Below are 24,563 nucleotides of genomic sequence, written 5' to 3' on the forward strand. Positions count from 1 at the left end.
ACGAATAGGATTCAATTGGCACTAAGAGTTAGTCAATTAGTCAAAAAGTTAGTCAATATTCACGTATTTAAGGAATCATTCTCTTTCCGGCGTTCGAAAAAAATCAAATATTAATTCTTTTTTTTTTATACAGAAATTATAATAGTTATTTGTATAAAATTTATTCGGTTCAACACTTACACTCTTGAATAATACAAAAAATATCTAACTTTATTTTTTTTATACTTTTTACATGAATAAACAACGGACTAACGGAGCTCCTTTAAAAGTTGGTATGTTGCTGACGTACATGACAACTTGATGACAGTTTGACTAAAACACAAAAACCAAAATTATTTATCTTCACTATATTAGTAGCCATGGCATGATTTACGAAGATTATTATTTATTTATTAATAACGAAATTTCAATAAGATCGGGTCAATGGTTCTGAAGATATCATGTACATAAACTAGCAAAACATAGTTCTGAGCGTGTTTAAAGTTTTTTTAATAAAAAAATAAAATCTTACCTAGAGTCAACCAGCGATACCGGGATCATATAAAATCTCTTTGGCTTGTGTAAAAATTTGCTTTTTTTTCACTCGAAAATCCCCATGAATTTTGTAAAATGATGTAATTATAGTGGTCCGATGACTTAGAAATTTTAATATAATACTTGTAGATATGTACTTTCAAAAAATGTAAAAAAGAAAAATAATTTTTTTAAAAGTTACAAACAAGCATTTCATGTTTCGAGAGTACATACACACATACATAATTTTTTGAACTAATGTTATTTTTCCCTAAAGGGAAAGAGATGTTATATAGTAATTTTTCAAAATTTACGACATGAAGACAAATGCAATAGTTAGATTTGTATGAAATTTACTAAAGAACTAGTCATTTTTCAAAGCTTTCTCTTAAGACAGTTTTTAAATTAAAGCATAACATCGATTCAAGCCATATTGACAAAGATAAGAAAAATTAATCAAACATAAAAATTTTACATATTGCCCAAAAATTATTCGAAAAAAAAAATTAACTTTTTAATGCGTTCATCAAAGATAATTGTAGAAAAAGTCTACCGATCAGATTTTGCAAAGTTAAAATTGATATAACCGTACAAGATAAAGTCTACAATAAAATGAGCTAGTTCGAATATTACAATCTTGATCTCAGTAAGTTCAAAAACTATTCTAGATACATAAGCATACGAAAAAATTTTTCAAAATTGCTCTTTTTCTTAGCTCGGAGTTACAAACTTATCTTTGTCATTATTACACAGAAAAAAAAATTTATTTGAATCAAGTAAATAATTTTGAAGAATTTAATCTTTTTGATTTGAGTAGAAAAATTCTTAAATCAAAAAATTTTTATTGGTTTAAATAAATTTTACTTGATTCAAGAATTTTTTGTCTTGATCCAAGGCAATGAAACTCTTCAAAATTATTTTCTCGGTTTAAGAATTTTTCTCTTGATTAAAATTAATTTTTTTTTCTGGGTATAAATGCAATATTTAGTAAAAAATTTGATTCTTAAATAATAATGTTAAGTTTTGTCAAATTAAAATAAAAATAATTTAATTAAACATTCTAATGGGAAATATCATTAAATTCAATCATAATAACATCCATTCATTTGATTTGGATCCTTTGTACGTTTATGTCACAGATGCTGTAAATTATTCAAAACTAATTTACAATAATGCAATTACATTGTTGTAACTTAATAGCAGAGAAATAATAGTATCTCATTAAAAAATGGATAAATTACTTGTATGAAAGATTTAGTAACAATTGAGTTTACCAAAGGACGATAATAAATGATACACTTGAGAAAATCGACTATTGTGATTGTCTGATGTGTATTGGTGTCTTGCATATTCTACCGCTACATTTATATAAATATATATGTATATAAGCGATAACTGTAGCATGAAGCTGCGCGTGTAATTAAGCGCAGAAACCTACACCAATGAGTTGAGGATATCCTAGTTTGCTAGTTCTATTTGGAATTATATTGTTGATATAATCCACTGACACTGTATTGTTGTCAAGACATTAAAAATCTTTGTCAGCGAGATCAATTATGAACATAAACGGTTAATTTGCTAAGATGGCTAATAACAGCCGATAAAAACTAATTATATCATAAACTACCCAATAAATAGAGCTTTATACCTTTTAATTATAATTATAATTATTTTCATACACATTTAGTTTTTTATATATAAATTTATTGTGATTGGAGTTTAGGGTTTAACGTTTCTTCGACAAATAAAATTTATCAGTCAGGGAGATTATGCGATTTATGATATACGTTTTTACTACTATACTGATTGAGAGCACCAAAGTGCAAATACTCTGAACGAACTGACGAGAAGCACTATCACTATCAAAAGAATCGATACCTTGAGTCAGAGCTCAAGTCCTGATAATCCCGCGAAATAGAAGTCGCTGTATAAAAGGGTAAAAAAGGCAGATAAAAATAAAGCAAACAAAAGGCACCGGTACCTGGAATCCTGGAAAAGTTAACTTAAAAAGTCGCACCGATCTTTTATATATACTCTTTAATACTTTCCTTACATAAAAAGATCTTTGACATTACTTTCGATGATGCTTTGAACAATATTAATAGAGGATTTGAGAAACGCAAAACTATAATAAATTTATTAAATTTTTTTTCGTAATAAAAAAGTTATCTTAATTTTATTATTTCAACGTCCTTGAGAATTTTTCATTAAAAAATATATATCGTACATAATATTAAATATTAAATATGAATGAACTTTTTAACTCTTTTCAGGACATAAAATCTATTGAGGAAGATTAAAGCTCTTGTCTAATATTCGCTATTTTCTCGCCTCAATCGTCTGCTCGTAAACTCAAAACGATTATCGCTGACGTGAAAGTACAGAGAGTAGAAAAAAAAAAAGACGGAGAGTGCTGCGAATGAAATAAACAATGTATTTTGTTTATGTCTCATATATACGTACATTAAGGCATAAAAGATAAAAGAGGATGAAAAAGGGTAGCGAAGACGAGGCGACATTTGAAGATTGTCTCGAGGTAGTTGAGAAAAGTCTGAGATCTGAGGACGGATTATAAAAGCTTTTCTACACCTGTATCACCTGTCAAGGAACTGAGCCTGCCACAAACGTCTCGTATTTCGAGATAGTACCACACGGTTGAACGTGACTTGCATCCAAGTACGTATAATGACATTATAATTTAATATATATTCGTTATATGCTTGACTTGCATTAATGCATTAAACATAGTTAAAAAAAATTGGTAAAAGCTTATATAAAAAATTAAAAAAAAAAAAAAAGGAAGTTTATTGTTGTTGACTATTTACGTAATTTTCATATCATTTCGCAATATTTTCTTTTACTTGCTACATTAAAATAAGAATACAAATATTACAAACTTTAAATTATTCGAGAAAAATCGGATCGATTCAGTCGATTTAAATTCTCAAACAATTTATCTTCAGAGAAAAATTCCATACAGACAAAGACTGTGAAACTGTTGAAAATTGCGATACCAGATCGCAGAAATTTCGCCCACAGATTATTTTTGAGATTTTTCTGATTCTGGATAAATTTTTCTAATATATGAGGCGTTCAAAAAGTATTACATACTCCCACAGCAATACGAGGAGTGTACAATTTTCCGATATTTCGAACCTTCCAAGACGAATTGAATGTTGTAATAACTTGATTTAAAATCCGATTAGTTCGAACTATTCGGACCTTTTGAATAATTTAATATTTGACTCCAATTCTATTATTTGATTCGATTCAACTCAAACAAGATTTGCACACCTTTAAATTATAATGCATATATGTCAGGAAGGAATTTGTCGATTTATATCTAGATTTACAGAAGATTGATAAAATATATTTTTTTCTTGATTAATAATAATTCAATGACATCAAGATAGATAGCTATTTTAATTACCTAATCCTTTATGGGTAACATTAATTTATTGAAAGAAAAAAAAAACGAAATAGATTTTTTATCAAGTTATCACATTTCGAAGCTACATATTCTTCTATACTGCTTGACAAGAAAATTTTCTTGATTTATTTTGAAGTTTTTTCTTTGTTTCGATCACACTGAATTAATTTTTGAAAATTATATCATTAATAACGATTAATCTTAATCCTAATTAATTATCTGAGTCTAACAATGAAAATAGTTGAGGAGAAAAGGCAAAGAAAATTTTTGCATAATAGAACATTCGTTAATGCTTTGAATTATGAATCCTGCAAAGTATAATTTAATTTAATTATAACTGAAGTTATTTTAATCATTCAGGGATGCTACGCAGAAAAGACGTGAGTTTGTCGTGATGTCTTGCTACAATTGCTGTGGTTATTGCTACGAGGAAGAAGACGATCACAGAATTGAGCAATCAGGAATTTCAAGTGGTTACAGTCGTGCAAGTAGTACTTACAATCACAGTGATAACAGTTCAAACAGTGATAACAGTCTTAGAATTGCATCAGGTATCTCAGCCTTCTTATCTCTTATCATCGTATCCGTAGCCATTGGTACAGGCGAGTGGCTTTTCACAGAGGAAAAGCTACCGAAAGCTTTCTCATCGAACGCTTCTGTCGAACCGGACTCTAAGGTGACTTACAGTGGCCTCTGGAGAGTCTGCGTAGCTACAAGTGAGTTATCCTCTAGCAAGATTGCTCCCCATGGTGCATTTATCCAGCCGAATAAAAGCCGCCCCTATTAAAGCTTCAATGGCATTATTTTTTCTTTTTTTCCTCTTTAATCCTTTTGTTTTTGAAAAACCTATCTGCTGCCTACTGGAAAATAAAGTGATTAATCAAATTTAACAAAGGATGGTTCCGTGTTCAGTCATTAAATTATTGAATAATTATTAAAAATTGAACGGAAAAAAAATTACTGTAAAAATTACGATGGAAAATATTGAAGTATGGGGCAATACTTTTGATATTGTTTATGTTACATTTTTACGATGCCTGTGTCATCATTTTTACAGTAATTCTCTATTGAAAATCGTTTTAAAAATAACGATCTGCAATAGGAAACTTTTCACTACAAGAACAAGAGAATATTATCAAAGTCATAAATCATGGATACGATTGAAAATAAGACTCTATGGAGATAAAATGCATATTGTGCAATTTATTCGTATGCCCGGAAAAATATTTTAGCATTGAAATTTTATGAAACTTTATGCAAAAAATGGCTTAATAAAATTTTATAAAATTGTACAAAGTTTTATAAATGTAGCGTTGCATAAGTAAATTTAATAAATAATTTAAATGAGACTATGATTTTACATTTGACTCTTGCAGGATCAATAGTACTATTTTAAGTTCATAAAGCTGTATTGATTAAAAACTTTTAATATGTCCTCCTCTATTTTGAATAATATAAAGATTTATAATGCCGAATTAAGTAAATAGATAATCAAAAAAGTTATGTATTGAAATAAGAACATTTTCTTTGAAGCATAGTAAAAGATACCTAAATATAATTGTTTTATCAGCCAATCATGATATATTATAGTACACTCAAAAATTCGGTTTATATTTATTTTAATGAAGAATTTGATTATCACACAATATTAATTTATAATAGTATTGATAAGCATATTAGAAAGACCAATGGTTTGCTAACATCGTAATTTTTTCTAAAACGCACACACATTGAACTTACAATACATAAAAAAAATTATGATTTTTTTCTCTATAATCTTCAGCAGCAAAACAATTAATATCGTTATTTTCTTTTTGCATAAAACTTTTGATGAATTGATGGAAAATGTTTCCTATAAATTTAAAATAAAATCAATATCTGAAAGTGAACACTTGGTAGATGTTATATTTGTTAAGTGTTCGTGCTTGAGAAACCCTCGGTAGTAATGCAAAGATATGAGAGAGGGAGTGGAGGAAAAGGAGGAAGAGAAGAAGGTCAAACAGAAAGGGATGTCAGGAGAAATGAGGAAATGACTCGTTACTTGGCGTACCGGAAACCACCCTTCTTCTCTTTCCGTTCTGACTGTTCCCTAGTCTACGAGAGGAAACGTACCTCAGTAGAGATAAAAAAAATAAAGATAAAAATAGACAAAAGTACATACCTCAGACCACGAGGGAGTTAGAGGGAAATCACGAATTAAAAAATTCTCGTAGTCATGGGTAATTCCATTTGGAGTTTCTAATCGAAAAAATTCAACTTCTGTACCATAAATACTCTAAAATATTTATTTGCACTTTATTCAAGTGTACATTTGCTCGTTGGTAACCATCTCATGCAGTCAATTGAATTTTCATTTTATTTTTATCAACGTTTTATTCAATACTGAATTTTAACGACTTTAGACCTGAATTTAAATTTTTGCTTCACTTTTATTATCAATAGTAAATCTTATTTGATGTCAACCGTTAGATATGTATGATATTTGTATTCCGAGCCAATATTAATACTTTTCAGAATATCTTTATCAATGTACATATCGATGTAAAATGAAGTCTCCGGGTCAAATGTCTTTGCCCATATGCATACAAAATGATAAAATAGTACTATACGTAGCATTCGATTCCCGATTCAATAGTAGTATTTTTGTTTTGTTTTTTCTTACTTTTTTTTTTTAAATATATATGTTCTCTAGCAAAAAATAAGTCACGGCTGTTTATATTTCGAGACGATAACCGGAAAAAAATTTTTTTAAGACTTAAAAGAATATTCTCTATTATAGTTCATAGATAAGCACCAAATAAAGAAAAATCTCGCAAAATTTTGATTTTCTTATATTGTTAGACTTTTATTAAAATAAAAATTCGATACTTTTACAATTAACAAGCTTGCATTCGCAACTTTAAAACTTTTGCGAATCTAAGTAGATCGCCTGATTAAGAAAAGGGATTTAAAATGATTCAAAACAATTTAAAAGCATTTGATTTTATTATTATTCAGATTTACATTTTGCATTAAGTTATTATTTCCAAATCTCTTCTATCTCACTATATCTCTTCATATCTGTGAACATCTGACCTGCTATATTTTAACTTCTCGCTCAGAAAATTGAAAATTTTGAAAAATCGGGAAGTTATTGGTTTTACCCCGTTTTTCGAAAATCGAGTTTTCATCGGATCTCGACGTTTCGAGGTCTTAGGAAGCTTCCTTATTCCCGCGATGGTATCCATGCGGCTGTATGTGTATGTATGTATGTATGTAAACCTCACATAACTTTTGAACGGCTTGACCGATCTAATAGCGGTTGGTGCCATTTGGAAAGACTTGACTGAACTTAGATTTTTAATACAATTTGGACTCATTAGGACCGGTAGATTTTGAGACATCTCAAAAAAACTACAAAAAAATTGTTTTTTAATGTGGTTTTTTTGAAATAACTTTTTTAACATCAAAAAACCACTTCGATCGCCGTCAGTCCGGTCAAAATCGGTTGATTTGTTCGTGAGTTATCGTAGTCAAAAACAAAAACCAAAAAAGGTGTTTTTTTTTTCAAAATTACTCTGAAATTTCTAGTCCGATAAAATTAAATTTAAAAATTTTTTATGCAGCTTCATAAATTGCGTCGAATGCCGCCAGCCGCATAGAAATCGGTTCATTCATTCAAAAGTTATTGCGGTTTAAAGATTTGAAAAATAGTGTTTTATCAAATTTCTATCAGACTTTTGAACTCGAAGAGCTCAAAAGCATGTGAAAGCTATTTTTTTCAGTTCGGAGAGCTCAAAAACACACAGACAAATTGTATTTTTGAGCTTGAAGAGCTCAAAAACATCACAAGTGCAATTTCAAGCGTAGGTATGAAATTGGCAGGAAGTTGCAGGGATGACCTTCAGAGTCAACCGTTTTCCTAATTTTTTTTTATCTACATTGATCTACGTAACGAAACTTAGTGACTGGAGGCATGAGTTTGGATTCTGGCATTTGCTAGAATCGGCTATTGAATTAAACGTGGTTTAAAAAGAAAATAAAAAATTATGTAAACACTGAAAATAATAATATAATACTGTTCAAAATTCCGGATACATTAATACAAACTTCAGTCCTCAGACTACGAAAGTGAAATAAGATTTTGGAATGAGAGGTTTTGTTGCAATCTGCATTGCCTATTCAATATTTCTTATTACAAAATCTTTTGATTTGTGATTTTCCTCTAAATCTATAATGATCTCAAATATTTTTATTTTTTATTTCTACGCTCAAAGAGCGTTTTCTCTCGTAATCTAGATACAGGTGGAAAACCAATGTTCCGGTACGGAAATGAGTATCTAGCTCTAAAAGAATCTTCCTTTTGCCAATCTCATTATTAAATTTGAAAATTCTGTAAAAGCAAACGAGATATTTTCTATAATTACAATCATTTTTTTTAAATCATTAGTGTTTTATTCAATAATAGAGATTTTGCTATTTTGATTGAAACTCAATCGGACATTTAAAATATTTTATGTTATGTTATTTTTACTATTTTTTTTAACTACTATTTTTTATTGAATTTCAGAGCTACTTGTTCCTGGCATGTTTTTTTTTTAAATCTTACATTTTCCACCAACAAAAAAAATTCGAACAATGGTTTAAATAAATTGATATGGAAAAGCTTAATTTCATTGTTTGATAATAAACAGAAAAACTTTAATTCCAAACACGGAAAAAAATATAAAAAACGGTTGATCGGCCGACTATCTCTTGAACTTACCGCTTTTTTCGAACTTGAAATGCTCGAAAATCTTCCTATTGGTTGATTTTTGAGCTCTCTGAGCTCAAAAATTCAGAAGATATACCACAAAAATAATTATTTAGAAATTTTTAAATGGCTATAACTTTCGAATGCCTCATTCGATTTTGACTTACTTGGCAGCATTTGGCGCAATTTTATAAGTTAAAAAAGTATCTCTAAATACTGGAGTAAATTAGTAAAACATTTTGAAAGTCATTTCGAAAAAACTTAAAAAAACTTTTTTTTTAATTTCCATTTTTAGAATATCTTTGAAACGGCTCTACCGATTAACTTTAAAATCTGATCAATCTCAATTAACACTTCCGAAACGCCGTGTCCTTCATCTTAATCGGTTGATTCGTTCTTAATATATCATACCACGAAATTTTATTCACGCACGCACACACACACACACACACACGCGCGCGCGCGCAGCTTGACGTCCAGCCGGAAATAGTCACAACGGCTTCCTATGACCACAAAACGTAGAGATCTGATGAAAACTCATTCTCAAAATCTATAACTTCCTACTTTTTAAAATTATTAATTTTTAAAGCGGGAAACTAAAAATAGGAGCTGGAACATGATCCATTCCTGTCGCAGCAACATGAATAAATCATGTTACAGCAGCATGATTTTCGTGTTACAATAACAGGACAATCTTGTGGTAGCAAAATGAAAAAATCATGTGACAGTGTATATAGACATACAAAATAAAAGCTCTGAAGTATAAATACATTTTCTGGACGCAACGAGAAATAGTGTAGATTTCTATTCATCGCTTTGCGACGAGTCGCATCAACAGTATGATAACGTGAAAAATCCTCTTCTCTTTTATTCATTTGATTTTTATTTTTTTCTTATAACGAATTTTTATTTCTTATCATTACTCAATACCAATTTTTTTGCGATTCAAAATACGCTATTACAAATAATTGTTTTAACTAAGATCAGTATTTTTATTTACATATCTAGAAAATCAATGTTCTATGCAAGATAAGGGACAAACTTCAATAAAAAAATATTTTTTATAATCAACATTGGAATTTTCGGTGATAAAACTTAAACTGGAAAAAAAAAAAAAAATACTTCTATCGAATCTCGACAAAAAATTCTTGAATCAATTGATTTTTAAGTAAAATTTACTCAAACCAAGAATAATTTCGTAGTTTGACAACTTTTTCTCTTGAAGATAATTATTTTTTTTTTTTTTTTACAGTGTGAACATTTATAATAAAATCCATCACATAGTCTAATAATTTTTTTTATGATTATATTATAAATAAATGTATAAATATTTTAAAGTGTAGACGGAAGGAAAATATTGCTCAAGTTTTTTTTTTACAATTTAACAGTTTTATGAAGTCTGTCTACTTTATTGCTATGACGTTCGTGTAAACTTTGCACCTCCATCTGCTGAAACTTTAATTTCTTCGCGTTCCACCATATACTTTTTTATCTGTACGTATATCTATATAGAGGAATACTGGCTGATGAAAGAAAAAAAAAATTCGTAATATCTATTTTTGTTGAGCACAACTTTATCCCATTTAAACCTGTCAAACTTTAATTATTAATCCATTCTGTTAAACAGCTTTTCAGAGAAAATTAAAACAAGAAAAGTTCAATTACCAGTAATGAATAACTTAAAATTTTTGTTCATTACACTCCATTATTTTTGTAATATATTCTTCGGCTGTTATATACCAGTATCAAAGCTCGATTAAATTTTCGTTATAAATTCTATCCGGCTGGGAATAAATATTTATATTTACCTGCTAATGCACGTCAATAAAAATATAGAGGTAATATTTTTAAAAATGTAGATAAAAGAGTAACTCACTTTTTGGTACCTGCAATTTTTTCCCTCCATCCATTTCGTGTATTTTATTTTCCAATAATAACTATAAAAGTTTTATAGTGCTATTAAACATTTTTTAGCGTCACATATACATTACGAGTGTTCAAGTATTGACTACTTTCCAAACGAAGAGTACAGTCCAGATCCCAGCGATTCAACTATGGCCATACCATGTAAGTCTATTTGTAACCAGCGCAGCCCTCGCCAGGCATCGATTTTATATTTTTTTAATGTAGTTCTGCTATTATATGTGACACTTCAGATTTTATGTTTGAAATTTGCTAAAAAAATTTTTTAAACGATTGAAATTGCGAGCCAAACCAAGAGCTTGGACATATAAAAGTTTGAAACTTTTCAAGCATTAAAGAATTATTGTCATATCAATCAAAGGGAAAAATGCTACACAGAAAAAAAAAATTCACTTGAATCAAGTAAATAATTTTGAAGAATTTCATCGTCTTGGTTTGAGTTGAAAAATTCTTAAGCTAAGAAATTTCACTTGGTTTAAGTAAATTTTACTTGATTCAAGACAATGAGCTTCTTCAAAATTATTTTCTTGGTTCAAGAATTTTACTCTTAATTCAAGTTAATTTTTTTTCCAGTATAGTTATTACAATATAACTGAAAAGTGTCTATTAAAATTTGATCACTATAAATGACATTAATTAATCTTCAAAAGTTTTTATAATATCTGTAATTATGTAGATTTTTATTGCCTTACAGTCTTATTAAATTGAAAAAAAATAATAATTAGTTGAGTATAGAATTCACAACTTTTCTACATCAAAATGACATTTAAAATTTTTTTCGAATAACTACATATTTTTTCCTCAGTTTATTATAGATACAATTATTTAAAAAAATTTTTTTGATTGAAAACTAATATCTAATAACGAATAAATGTGCTGTGAAATAGAATAATTTGAAAAAGAAAAAATTTTCTTTAAATGTGGATTTTTCGATGTTTAATTTCCGAAAATAGAATGAACTTAGTTGAAAGCAATTACTACAAAAAAATTTATAACTTCAAAATTATATTTGTGCACAAAATTCTTTTTTTCATCTCGTTGTGACGTGAGTTTATAAATGAAGGCAGTACATGCAACAAAGAGAAATACCTGCATGGTAAACCTGAAAATTCGATCGAATTTTTTTAACATCAAATTTTTAGAAAGCTCAAGCTCAGTATAATTCTTTAAGAGCCATGTAAAATTAAGCATTAATTTATCTTCAAAATATAAAATTTAACTTGCATTTATATTATGAACAAAGTTCTTGAAAGTTAAATTTGAAAGTAATTTTAATGAAGAAATTTTTAAAATATGGATATTTGATATGTTAACGTCTTTGTTTTTTATAAAATTCAATATTCCTTAAAAATTTATTACCGAGATTATTTTTTATTATTTGATAATATTTTAGACGCTGTCACAAAGTCCGCAATGTTCTTCTTCATAGCAACATTGCTACTGGTAGTTGCCGAAGTTTGCTACTTTGCTGCTCACGTATCCCGTCCAAGGCACCAGCTGTGTGTTTTCGTAGCCGGGGTGATCTTCACCATTTGCGGTAAGTTTAGCATGTTTTGCCCAATATGTGGAATATCTGGGAATACTGAATAGAACCCAGTAAATAAACCTCCTGGGAATGGTTCTATCATCTCAACGTCAACAATACTCGCATATATACTCGATTCATGTTTATGGTATTGTTAAACAAACTCATGTAGAGAGAGTGAAACACAATAATTGTCTTCCCTCGGGCATTTTTCATTTCCTTTGAAATATATTGCGAACATTTTTTATTTATTTTAACGATGTTAACAATTTAGCTTTTACTATCGCAATGTTTCTTTTTGGACTTTAATACACGATTTGATTTAAAATTTTATTCAGTTTCAATTAACGATAAACTCTGATTGCACAGGCTTGTTGATGCTCGTCGGAATGATCATGTACATATCTGTGTTTAAAGCGGAGGTTGGAAGTAAATTAAGACCCAGATCATCTTTTCAGGTTAGTTAAATACTTAATAATTGAATCTTATTAACTTTTTAGCTTGGAATCCTCATTTAGTAGAAATCATTAAAAAAATTATTTTTTAATTCCTCCAACGGTACTGACAATTTTATTTTATATTATTTATTTTTTTTTTTTTGAGCTAAACTAACATTTCGTTTAAATATTTTCAGCTTCTCAATCTCGCTTTTTTTATCTATTAAACATAGCAAAGTTACTAATCACTGATAAAAAAAAAAATTCCATCCAATCGCACCCGAAATTAATAAACAGTTTGATAAATCCAAAAATGTACATCATGCCTTAATCAAACGCTCATACTTTTAATTTTTCGAAAATTTTATGTTCAAACTACACTACTGGAAAAAATTAAGGGATCAAAAAAAAATTCCAAATTTTTCGGTAGTTTTCAACAGGCCGTAACTTTGAGAGAAATGGTCGTACAGGAAATAAAAAAAAATGGAAATTGTAGCTCCAAGTGTCTAGTTTTTGGATTAGAACTTCAAAATTTTGTAGCCTCCGCGGTTTCTGAGTAATCGTAGAAAAACCAGCAACAAAAAAATTCTCAAAATTTTTTTAGTTTTTTTTTTTGGTCTACGGGCGTGGAAAAAATTTTTTTAGCTTAACCACCATAACGATCGGATACTTTGTTCATTTAGCTTTAATTTCTTTTTTAAACACCCTGATACGTCCACTCCTCGCTGAGATATCGGTCTTCAAATGGAAAAGGATCTTTTTGTCTTTGATTATCGATATCTCAGCAACCAATGATCGCACAGAAAGTTAAAGGTGGGTTTCAAGAACTTGAATGAATTCCCTTAACGACTGTCCATTGTTTTTTCGAAAAAAAATTTTTTCTTTCCGTCACATGAATTTGAAAATGCAACAAAAAAAGGGCTTTTAGTGGTTTTTTGGAAAATCAAGCGCTGGATCGAAAATATTGAGGAAACCACTAATGTTAAGTGTGCCTTTTACAGTTCAATATGTCCACAAAAACCCTACAAAGAATCAAATTAATCCAGTCAGCCGTTTTTTTGTTTCACTTGATCGAATTTTTGAAAAAATTGAAGAATCACGTTTTTTGCTCTGAAAAGCTCATAATTTTTAAAAATGAGAAAAAAAATTGTTTTTTCGAGCTTTTTCCACATTTTCGTTCCAGAAAGTGCTTAAATTGAAAAAAAAAAAAAAAAATTTTTTTTGAAATTTTTTCTCTTGAAAAGTTTAAGAAAACAATTACCGCCGGCATTAGCGTTATCCAAAGCGTACCACGTGGAGGTCGCGCGGTCGGATTTACGCTTCTGTGTGTGTGTGTGTGTGTGTGTGTGTGTGTGTGTGTGTGTGTGTGTGTGTGTGTGTGTGTGTGTGTGTGTGTGTGTGTGTGTGTGTGTGTAAGGTATTTCAGGAGAATTGAGACCCGGTGGCTCGTCAGTTCCACCGTATTTAATGACTCCAAACTCATTCTCTAAAGGTTTTTGTTGGTTCAATACCGGGTATTACCACCCCTGTTTTCAATAACGGCTCTCAAACGTTCAGCCATGTTTATGCAGACAGTAATTTGAGGCTGCGGAATGGTATTCCAAATGTGCTGAAGCGCGCGCTCCAAAGCAGCTAAGTTCTGCAAATTTGGATACTCTCTGCGCAACCGACGGCCCATTATGTCCCAAACGTGCTCTATGGGGTTGAGATCTGGACTCATTGCTGGGTGTCGCAACAATGTGATGTCATGCCGCTCAAAGAAGCGCCGGGTAATGTTGGCTGTGTGTGGACGTGCATTATCTTGCATCAATATGAACGACCTCAGATGTTGTCGTCTGCGCAGAACAATGGGCCTTAAAATTTGGTCGATGTAACGTCTAGCTGTCAAATTTTCGCGTACAATTACCAAAGGTGTTCTCCAATTTCGTGAAACGCCGCCCCACACCATAACTGATCCACCGCCGTAGGCAACGACTGGACGGACAAAGTTCTGGCGAAAACGTTCTCCACGACGGCGCCAAACGAGAGGACGTCGATCGTTGCCATACAGATTAAAACGAGACTCATCAGTGAATAAAACATTTGTCCATTCCCTCAAGTTCCAATTTCGATGATCGTAAGCATACGCTAAACGAGCTCGACGATGTCTTGCTGTCAACAGGGGTACACGATTAGGATGTCGTGCGTAACCCAGTTTCACGAAGACGGTTGATGATTGTTCGAGAGCAAATGTTTCGCACTTGATGCCGTCGTCGCTGTTGCTGTTGTTGTTGCTGTTGTCTGCGATTGGGGAAGTTTCGAGCGACAATATTCGCATTGACGAAAGGTTGTCGTCGAACTTCTCTAACAATTGTTCGATCATCGCGGGCATTAGTGACTAGATGGCGACCTTGTCCGGGGCGACGATGATATTGATTCGTCTCTTGGTATCTGGTATAAGCTCGAGATACGACAGATTGACTTACACCCATCCGGATAGCAACTGCATGTTGAGTGTAACCTTCGTCGATAAGAGTCACTAACCGAGCGACTTCCACCTCCGATAAATGTCGTCTAACCATGATTAAGAATCAAAAGTCAGAAATTTTCAATTTTGACCAAAAAATTAAAAAAAATTTTTTTTAGCGCAGAGGGATTAGTTTTGAAAAAAACTGTTGAATGAAGCGATTTGCTAAGGATTCACAAAAAGAAAAGAAAAAAAAAACTCCGAAAAGCGTATGAAAAAAATCGAAATTCGATTGGGGGTATTAACTTTTTTTATTAATTTAATTAAAAGGAGATCAGTAGAATCAAGGAATGCAGCGGTGGAAAGGTAATAAAAATCATTGGGCGATGGTTTTTTGAGTTTCCTTAACTTGTTAAAAAAAAAATTTTTCCAAAAAAAATTTTTTTTTTTAAATTTTTTTTTCGAAAAATTTTTTTTTTTGAAAATTTTTTTTTGAATTTTTTTTTTTGAAAATTTAAGCACTTTTTGGAACGAAAATGTGGAAAAAGCTCGAAAAAACAATTTTTTTCTCATTTTTAAAAATTATGAGCTTTTCAGAGCAAAAAACGTGATCCTTTAATTTTTTCAAAAATTCGATCAAGTGAAACAAAAAAACGGCTGGCTGGATTAATTTGATTCTTTGTAGGGTTTTTGTGGACATATTGAACTGTAAAAGGCACACTTAACATTAGTGGTTTCCTCAATATTTTCGATCCAGCGCTTGATTTTCCAAAAACCACTAAAAGCCCTTTTTTGTTGCATTTTCAAATTCATGTGACGGAAAGAAAAAATTTTTTTCGAAAAAACAATGGACAGTCGTTAAGGGGAATTCATTCAAGTTCTTGAAACCCACCTTTAACTTTCTGTGCGATCATTGGTTGCTGAGATATCGATAATCAAAGACAAAAAGATCCTTTTCCATTTGAAGACCGATATCTCAGCGAGGAGTGGACGTATCAGGGTGTTTAAAAAAAGAAATTAAAGCTAAATGAACAAAGTATCCGATCGTTATGGTGGTTAAGCTAAAAAAATTTTTTCCACGCCCGTAGACCAAAAAAAAAAACTAAAAAAATTTTGAGAATTTTTTTGTTGCTGGTTTTTCTACGATTACTCAGAAACCGCGGAGGCTACAAAATTTTGAAGTTCTAATCCAAAAACTAGACACTTGGAGCTACAATTTCCATTTTTTTTTATTTCCTGTACGACCATTTCTCTCAAAGTTACGGCCTGTTGAAAACTACCGAAAAATTTGGAATTTTTTTTTGATCCCTTAATTTTTTCCAGTAGTGTATAAAAAAAATTGAAAAGATAATCATAATAATGAGTTAATTGAAAATTTATTTATTTTTATACGAATTCCCTTTTTGCGATTAAAGTAAATCGTCAGAAGAAACAATAAGAGACTATAAGAAACAAAAGTTGTAACTAAGAAAATTTCCTATAGAAAATGTCATTACGTTATAGGTTGATCTTAAATATTTTAGGAGATATAGTCATTTAAGTAGAGCGTTAACAAGTCGTCAAATAAAAAATCACAATCCAGTCCTTATGAAAATGGCTATAACTACTAAAATATTGATTTTAGGAAAAAATTATAAGAGACTAAAATCGTAGCTTTAAAAATTCCCTACAAAAATTTTTGTATGTTATAACTTTTTTTCGGCTATTTTAGGAGATATCGCAAAAGTATTATTGACAATTTAAAAAAATCAAAAATGGTGCTGTATTAGAAATCTTGAAGGTAAAAAATAAAATTACTAAAAAATGAAAATTTTATTCAGAAATTTACATTTTTTGAAGAAATAATACAAATTACGTTGTTCAAGTTCTGATGGGTCGTGATTGTCCTGAAACATATCAACAAATATAATTATAATTATTGTTAATAAATGACGAATTCATCATTTAACGTAAAATTTGGGCAAAAGGAGGAGAAGGAAGAAAAGATAAAGGGATCTAAGTGGAAGGACTAATTAGTGGGACGTTCTTTCGTTCCAAAACCGAAGATACAATTCGAAAAAAAAATCTGGGTTCAATTCCAATCCCCGTAATTGAACCTGGATTTTAAATTCTGCTCTAAGAACTTTCCTAGTTTAGCGATCGAGTCATTTAATTTGATCTTATACTCACACGAAGTATTCCTTTGTAGCAACTTATAGTCAAAGGCTTTTTTTGATTCGTCCAAACAAATATTGTACAATATAACAAAGCGTCGGGCCAATCAGTGTGATATTTAGCAAGTATAGTGTATCTTCTTTCAACCTTTATAACTTAAACTCGCGCACAAAAAACAAGCGTATCGCTTCTACTTTTCGCTTCTCTGGTTCTTCCTTCAGAGACTAATTTGTTCCAGCTGTCGTTGGCAAATTTAATCACATCAGGATCATTTACATTCAATTGTAATTCGTATGAATATTTTTCTTCTTCAAAATTACAATTATTTGTTGAAGATGACAAAGATAGGCTTGCTGTCAAAATTATCGACATAAAAAATATTTTACACATTTTTATTTATTCATGTGTTGTCGGAGACTTTTAAATAGAATAACTGAAACTCAATAAAATAAGCCAATTAATTAAATACCTTTTGAAGAGAAATTATTGGTAGCTAGTGTACGCAAAGAGTTTACGTCATCGATATAAATAATCTTTTAGATAATTTTAAATTCTATAAGTGGTTCATTTGTCTTAAAGGCATTATTATTAAAACAATTAGTAAGACAAATTCGATCCCACGTTATTTATCTTATCTTAACGTCATTATAATTTAATTTGTCACATTCTAGATAGCAATATGACGTCTCTTACAATTCTTTAAGAACTTTTATTAAAGATCTAAACGTCAGAATTTTGATCAAAATGTAATTTCTTACAAGTCTTGAGAACGTTGAATGCTCGACATTAAAAAGAAATCATGAGTTCTCAATAAGCTCTTTTTTCTGACTTGAATAGAATTTTTACTTAAAATCAATATCTTAGGAATTATTGCCACATTTTATTTATTTGAAAAGTATAAATCATTATCATAGATGTGACTTATAAATAAACTAACTGTTATCCGCCCGCTCCGCTGGGCACTTTATAGAATTGTAGTTTTAAATCTAGACTTGAAATTTGATTGGAGTATTATTTTGACTTGCACAGGTTCCACATTCCATCGAATCGGAAGTAGAATTTATTGAAATCCGTATTGAGATGATCTCTACATGACAAACAAGAGATCCTTACCAAATTTGCAGTTTTTTGAAGCTATATTTTAAAAATTAAGATATTTTATTGTTAACACCCACCCCCGCAATCTTTATTGGAGGTGATTCGGTGTAAAATCCATTCTCAGATCATTTTTGTGTCACATGTAGACGACTCCTATTAAATTTAGAGTCTACAGGAGCTATAGCTTGAAAATTAAAAATTTTCATTGTTAATACCTACCCCCGCAACCCTCTGTGGGGTGAGATATCGTAAAATTCATTGATAGATTATTTCTACGTCTCTTGCAGAAGATTCCTAACAAATATTAAGTCGATAGGAGTTATAGTTTAAAAATGGGAATTTTTCATTGTTTACGCCCCCGCAACCCCCCTTGTGGGTGGAATTTCGTAAAATCGGTTCTTAGCTGACATCTACTCGGTGAAAGGAATTTTCCTGCCAAATTTCAAGTCTTTAGGTCTAATAGTTCCAGAGATATCATGATGAGTGTCTATATCCATAGAAAGTCTCATATCTATATATATAGATCAACCCCAAAAAATTTATCCAATTAATGTTATTCTTATCATTACAAGGTCTTTTTAATTTTTTAATTTATCATTAGCAGTCTTACCTTACTTTGATCCTTTCTTCTCTATATCTCCTAAAACATTAAAGATAGATGTATAATATAAAAATATTTTCTATAGAAAATTTCTTAAGCTACAATTTTAGTCTTTTATAATTTTCTCCTAAAATCAATACATTAGGAATATAGCAATTTGAGTAAATTTTGCAAGATAAAAAAACAAGAATTATTAACTAGCTACAATAAAATGACGAGAACTCCTAAAATATTGATTTTAGGAAAAAATCATAACAGACTAAAGTTGCAGCTCATCTTAAGGCATGCAATAAACCATATAATTGAAAATAATTTAATACAAAATGAAGCTCAGTTATTAAATATTTTTTATCAATGTACAAATTATATCTTTGATCATATGTGAACCTGTATAAAAAAAAAACTTAAAGACTTTTTTGTTTTAATTAATTTATATTTTCAGGAGATAAATAAAAATGTCTCTAAAATTAATAGATCTTATTTTTTTTTTTAAGAGCCGGTCCCTATGATTGCAGCTTTTCATTTCTCTTCTAAACAAAGAAGATTTTTGAAAAAAAAGCTCTGCTACGTAAAAGATTATTTAATTATTTATTTTATATCAAAGCGTTTTTTTTTTCGAAATTCTCAGTTGTTTAAAAGAAAAACATAAAACCGCAATTAGCTTTATCATCACGAGTGCAACACGGATAGTTCCGTTTCACGCCGTGAGTGCGACGCGAGAAAAAGATGGAATCGGATGTTAATGGAAAAAAAATAAATTATAAAAAATTTATCATGAGATTGTGATTCAAAAAGTGCTTTTTAATTAACTATTATATATAATATTTTTTTATAAATTTGAATAAATATTCAACAACATAACTTGAAAGTTTTAATAACCATGTCGGAAAAGTAATAAAATAAAGTTGGATTATTTTTATCTACCATAAAAAAAGGAAAAAAAATTTTAACTTTAAAAAACAAATACTTTTAAGAGTACCCTTAACTTCAGTAATTCAATTATTTTTATAACATATATTTATAGCAATAAAAAATTTTTAAAAGCTCTGAGATTCTTTAAAATATATGTTTTTTTACTCTTCATCAGAAATAATATTCGTATAATAATATTAACAAAGAAAATAAATAAGAAAGTCAAAAGATGACATATTGATTGATGCGGAACGGAGGAAGAAAGATTAAGTGCAGTCGGAATTGAGTTAGGTAACTGTGATGAGGGAATCGTTTGTTGTTTACTAGTTACAACTCGGTTCTTTTGGTTCATTTCATTTATCTGACTTTTTTTCAATCCACACAAAAGTTTTACCTTCAATTTTTAGGGTCCACCATTCACATACAGATATGGGTTTTCTTTTTTGTTGTACGTCAGTGGATTTATCACAACCGAAGTTGCCGGTACTTCCGCAATATTTCTCTACATATCTTGGCATCAGCGAGACTTTGGGAAACGAGAATTAAGCCGAAAAAATTGCGAGGTATATACTTCATTTTTTTTATGTCTTTCTTCAATGTCTTCGTATTGTATCCTATCATTTTATCTTTATTATTGTTAAATATTTTTCATACGCAACCATATATTATTTTGTGATTATCTGTTACAATATTTTCATTATTATCAATATTACAGTTATAAGAAAATTAACTCAATTCGAGAATTCATTTTTTTGATTTCAAAATTCTTGGGTTAAAACAATTGTACCTGCAATCAGTCCAGCTGCTCTTACTACTGTGATTATAACTCTAAAAATTTTTGAAATTTTGATTTAAAATTTCATACACGTATGTTTGAGTGTATAAATTTTGATTTTAAGCAAAAAAAAATTTTTTTTGTCGATTTGTCGCAGTGACTATCCCACTTAAGGTACAACGTTAATAGCGAAAAACGTTCAATATGAATTATTTTTTTTTTTGGTACTCTGAAGCAATTTGAAATTTGAGGTGGTTTATAACCTTGTTAAAATCTACTAATATGCCAGAAATACATATTCCGATTAATGTTTCTCTTCTTATTGATGATACAAAAACTTACGAAAATCCGTGAATTTATAGTTTTAGCAGCATACTCATCAAATTGGTAATAAGGCCTAGCTAAGAGAGATTTTGAAAAAAATCAAAAATATTGCATTTAATTATTGCAATGGATCATTAATTTTTAAATTAATACATTAGCCATAAAATATAAAGGAGTAATGGTAATTTTCACCACAAACAAACACAAAATTAAATTTTTTCCAAAACCTTGCGAATAGGCCTTATTTTACTACGGTAGGGTAATAAGGCCTGCGGGTTATACATACTGGAAATAGTTATACTATACTTGATAAAACTGGTATTAGAGATCAATCATCACTTAAATTGAGCAACAATACTTTTTGAGATGTTGACAAAAATTAGAACACTGATTTTAAATTATTAAATATAAAATTATAAAAAATGTTTACCATTTAGTCAAATCGTTTTTAAAGAATTCTTCTGCGCTACTTTAGCATATGACGGATGATGAAATACAGAAGATAAGGAACGTTGTATCGGGATTCTATAAACTTGTAGCGACATTTCTATACTAGACGCTTCTACTAGAGAAGTCTTTAGCAGAAGCGGTTATTTTAAACAGCATTTCTATCACTTTGGCCTTATTACCCACGGGTACCTTAGCTTCATCCAAAAGAAAAAAAAAAATTGAGGTAAATATGTACACTAAGAAAAAATTTAACTTGGTTTAAAAGAAAAAATCTTGAAACAAGTTAATTTTTTTATCCGTGTATGTATTTTTTAAGGGAAATTCTTAACTAAAGATTCTATTACTTTTAATCCAAGAATTTTAATTTATTGATTTAAAATTTAGCTTCTCAAATTATATAAGAGAATTATTTTGAAACCAGAATAGATTTTTGAAATATTTTTTTCTTAATCAAATAAATTTTCTAATATTATCATTTTATCTTTTTCAGGACGTTTATCACTTGAGTAATCACGTTCATCAGCAAAACTTTCATCCCAGTCACTCTCATCAGACTCACAGTAGTTTCTTGTGTGAGAGACATCAAAAACGATACTACTTTAGCAAAGATTCTGTGGATCAAGCGGATTTCGATGAATTCCTTCCACCTCTTCCCAGTCTTGATTACCACGAGTACCCGAGACAATTTCCGCGCGACCTTACTACTCAGACGGTGAGAAATGATACTTACCAAACAGAATAGAATTATTTCTTAACATTATTATTATTATCATCATCGTTATCATTTTTTCTTTATCACACTGTAATGTCATGAATATTCATAAGTATAATGGTAATTTTTTAATTCAAAACGTCGTAGTCTCGTTAACTTAATTTAATTGTCTCAATTTTTTGTTTTTATTTCCTTTTTTTTTTTTTTTTTTTTTTTTTTTTAATACAGATTAGTACGACAGCTGATGTACTTAACGATGAATGTGGATCAAACATTCAGCATGAATTCGTTACTTTTGACTTTGAAACACCTTTTCCACCGGTCCCACCAATCAAAGGTAGTAGTGAATGGCCACTCGAAGCATTTAGACGTACTACTCCAGTCTGATACAACGTTAGGTAAATTTAATGAAATTAAAAAAAAAAATATTAAAAATTTTAAATTATACTATCTCCGAAAGTTGAATTTTTCAGCGGTAAATGACGCCTGCACAGAAAGAAAAATTCCTTGACTGGAGAACAAAATTCTTGGCTCAAAAAAATTTTCGGGTGCCTGAAGGAAGACCGAAGTTATGTTGGCCGAAGTAAAAATTTTTCTTGAAATTCTATTCTTGGCAGAAGTAATTTTTTGAGAAAATCACTCTGAGAAAATTTTTCTCTTGAATATTTGATACCCATTTTATATTATTTTAGCGTGCAAATTTACATATTAAATGAAAAAAAAAGATTCAATATTATTTGATGTTCCAATTCGATATGTTAGTCAATAAAAATATTAATGAAAATTTACTATAGAGAAATTTAATTTTTTGGAGTAAAAGAGAAATTTTCTCAAGGCAAAAAAATTTCCTTCTATCAAGAACAAAATTTTTTGGAGCAAGAGGCTGAATTTTCTCAAAACAAGAAGATTTTCGTGACTTAAATAAATTTTCTTGGATCAAGATACGTATTTCTTAAAGCAAGACAATCAATTTTGTTGAAATAAGAGAAATTTCGTGTATCCAAAAAAAAAAAATTATTTTTTGCTCAAGAAAATAATTAGGAAGAAAAATATTTTCTAGACTCAAGTGAACCTTTTTTTCTGTGTAGTGCTTGGTCGGTAATAGTAACATTTACTTTACCGTTTATTTTATTGTACTAGGATGAAAAGTAACTGTTTATGTTACTATTTGTAAGCATGATAGCAAACATCCTTCAATTGATTAAGAATGTTTAAATAATTTATCTATCGCAAAAGTAGCAATAATAATAAAATGCACTAAAAATTTCTAGTGATTCTTTTTGTGTAGTTTCTTTACAATAAGTTTAAAATTACTCAGAAATAAGTCGTCTGCTAATTTTTCACTCATTACTTTTACACTTTGAAGAATAGTAACAAATGTTGGTAATTCAACATTGAAAAGCTTACAGTTCATAAAGAACCCTTATTCTAAGCTTTTCAATAAAAGACGACTCTATTAAATTAAATTATCTTTGATTTATTACTTACTTTAAGTTATTATGAAATATAATTGTTATTATGCTTAATTGCAGATACGCAAAGCTTGTAGAAAATCTTGCGAGTTCTTCAGATAACGAAAGTTCAGAGAATGAAGGAGAAAAAAATGTTAAAAAAACAAAGAAATTTAAAGTTGAAGTACTGCTCAGCCACAAAGAAGATGAAACCCAATTAATTGTTTCTCCCTGAAGCTTATTGTGACTTAAATTTGTTTCTATTACTGCCACCAATACATAAATCAAAGACATTTATACCAATAAATTGATAAATTTATGATGTAATTAATTGTATTACAAACTCTGCCATATAGATTATTATACTATTGATAAAATTATAAGTGATAATTTATCATAAATAAGTATGAAAATTTGTACATAAAACATTGTTATTATGTAATAACGCGATTTAATTATAAGTTATAAGTAATAGCTTATAATATACAAAGTAAGGCTGATATTTATTTAACTATTAAGACCAAAATGTTGAAAACTATTCCTAGATTGTAAAATTAGTGAAAGTGCTATTATATAAGCGATCAATCGATTGGTCTTTCTTCTTTACTCAATTACTTTACAAAAATTGAAATAATTTTAACTTCTTAATTAAAAAAAAAAAAAAAAAAAAAAAACACTTTATTAAAACTAAAGCGTAAGAATTTAATATCATTTATTTATTATGAAAAGATATTACATTAAAATTACGTTAAAGTAGAAGATAAGAATTTGAAAAAGACTCATTGTTCTTATTTTTAATATTAACAATAAAATTTATAGATATAAATATATTTATATTTATATTTTAAAATATTATTACACACTAAAAATGTGTAACAAATTATTGAAAAAAATAGAGCAAAACTTTCCTTAATATTTCAATTATACATTAATGTTTCATACTCCTTTGTAATATCAGACAGTTATATGTATATATGTTATTAATTATTAATTATTATGAATGTTATATCACATTGTTGTAAGTTTTAATTATATTCAATCAATTAATAATTATAACTACGCAATTGTTTCATTTTCTCA

At 29.3% G+C, this 24,563-nt stretch overlaps 1 protein-coding gene across 2 annotated transcripts in view; it reads left to right on the forward strand.

Moving 5' to 3' along the window:
- The window catches only part of Stg-1 (stargazin related protein STG-1), a 41,676-nt gene extending 17,519 nt beyond the window's left edge, over positions 1-24,157 (forward strand). The window contains exons 2-10 of one of the 2 annotated variants that reach the window (XM_074242605.1): positions 2,787-3,189; positions 4,304-4,659; positions 10,650-10,742; positions 11,992-12,135; positions 12,493-12,581; positions 20,179-20,334; positions 21,811-22,032; positions 22,261-22,430; positions 22,506-22,788. In XM_074242605.1, the coding sequence (XP_074098706.1) occupies positions 4,338-4,659; positions 10,650-10,742; positions 11,992-12,135; positions 12,493-12,581; positions 20,179-20,334; positions 21,811-22,032; positions 22,261-22,419 (1,185 nt within the window). In that variant the 5' untranslated portion in view covers positions 2,787-3,189; positions 4,304-4,337 and the 3' untranslated portion in view covers positions 22,420-22,430; positions 22,506-22,788. Of the gene's footprint in view, positions 1-2,786; positions 3,190-4,303; positions 4,660-10,649; positions 10,743-11,991; positions 12,136-12,492; positions 12,582-20,178; positions 20,335-21,810; positions 22,033-22,260; positions 22,431-22,505; positions 22,789-23,564 lie in introns of those variants that run through there. The other variant, XM_074242604.1, reaches the window with a different exon arrangement.
- Positions 24,158-24,563: the final 406 nt, after the last annotated feature.

Source organism: Cotesia typhae, unplaced genomic scaffold (genome assembly GCF_013202065.1).
Source record: "Cotesia typhae breed Kobodo isofemale line unplaced genomic scaffold, CoteBio_Ctyphae contig_4, whole genome shotgun sequence".
Taxonomy (NCBI): Eukaryota; Metazoa; Arthropoda; class Insecta; order Hymenoptera; family Braconidae; genus Cotesia; species Cotesia typhae.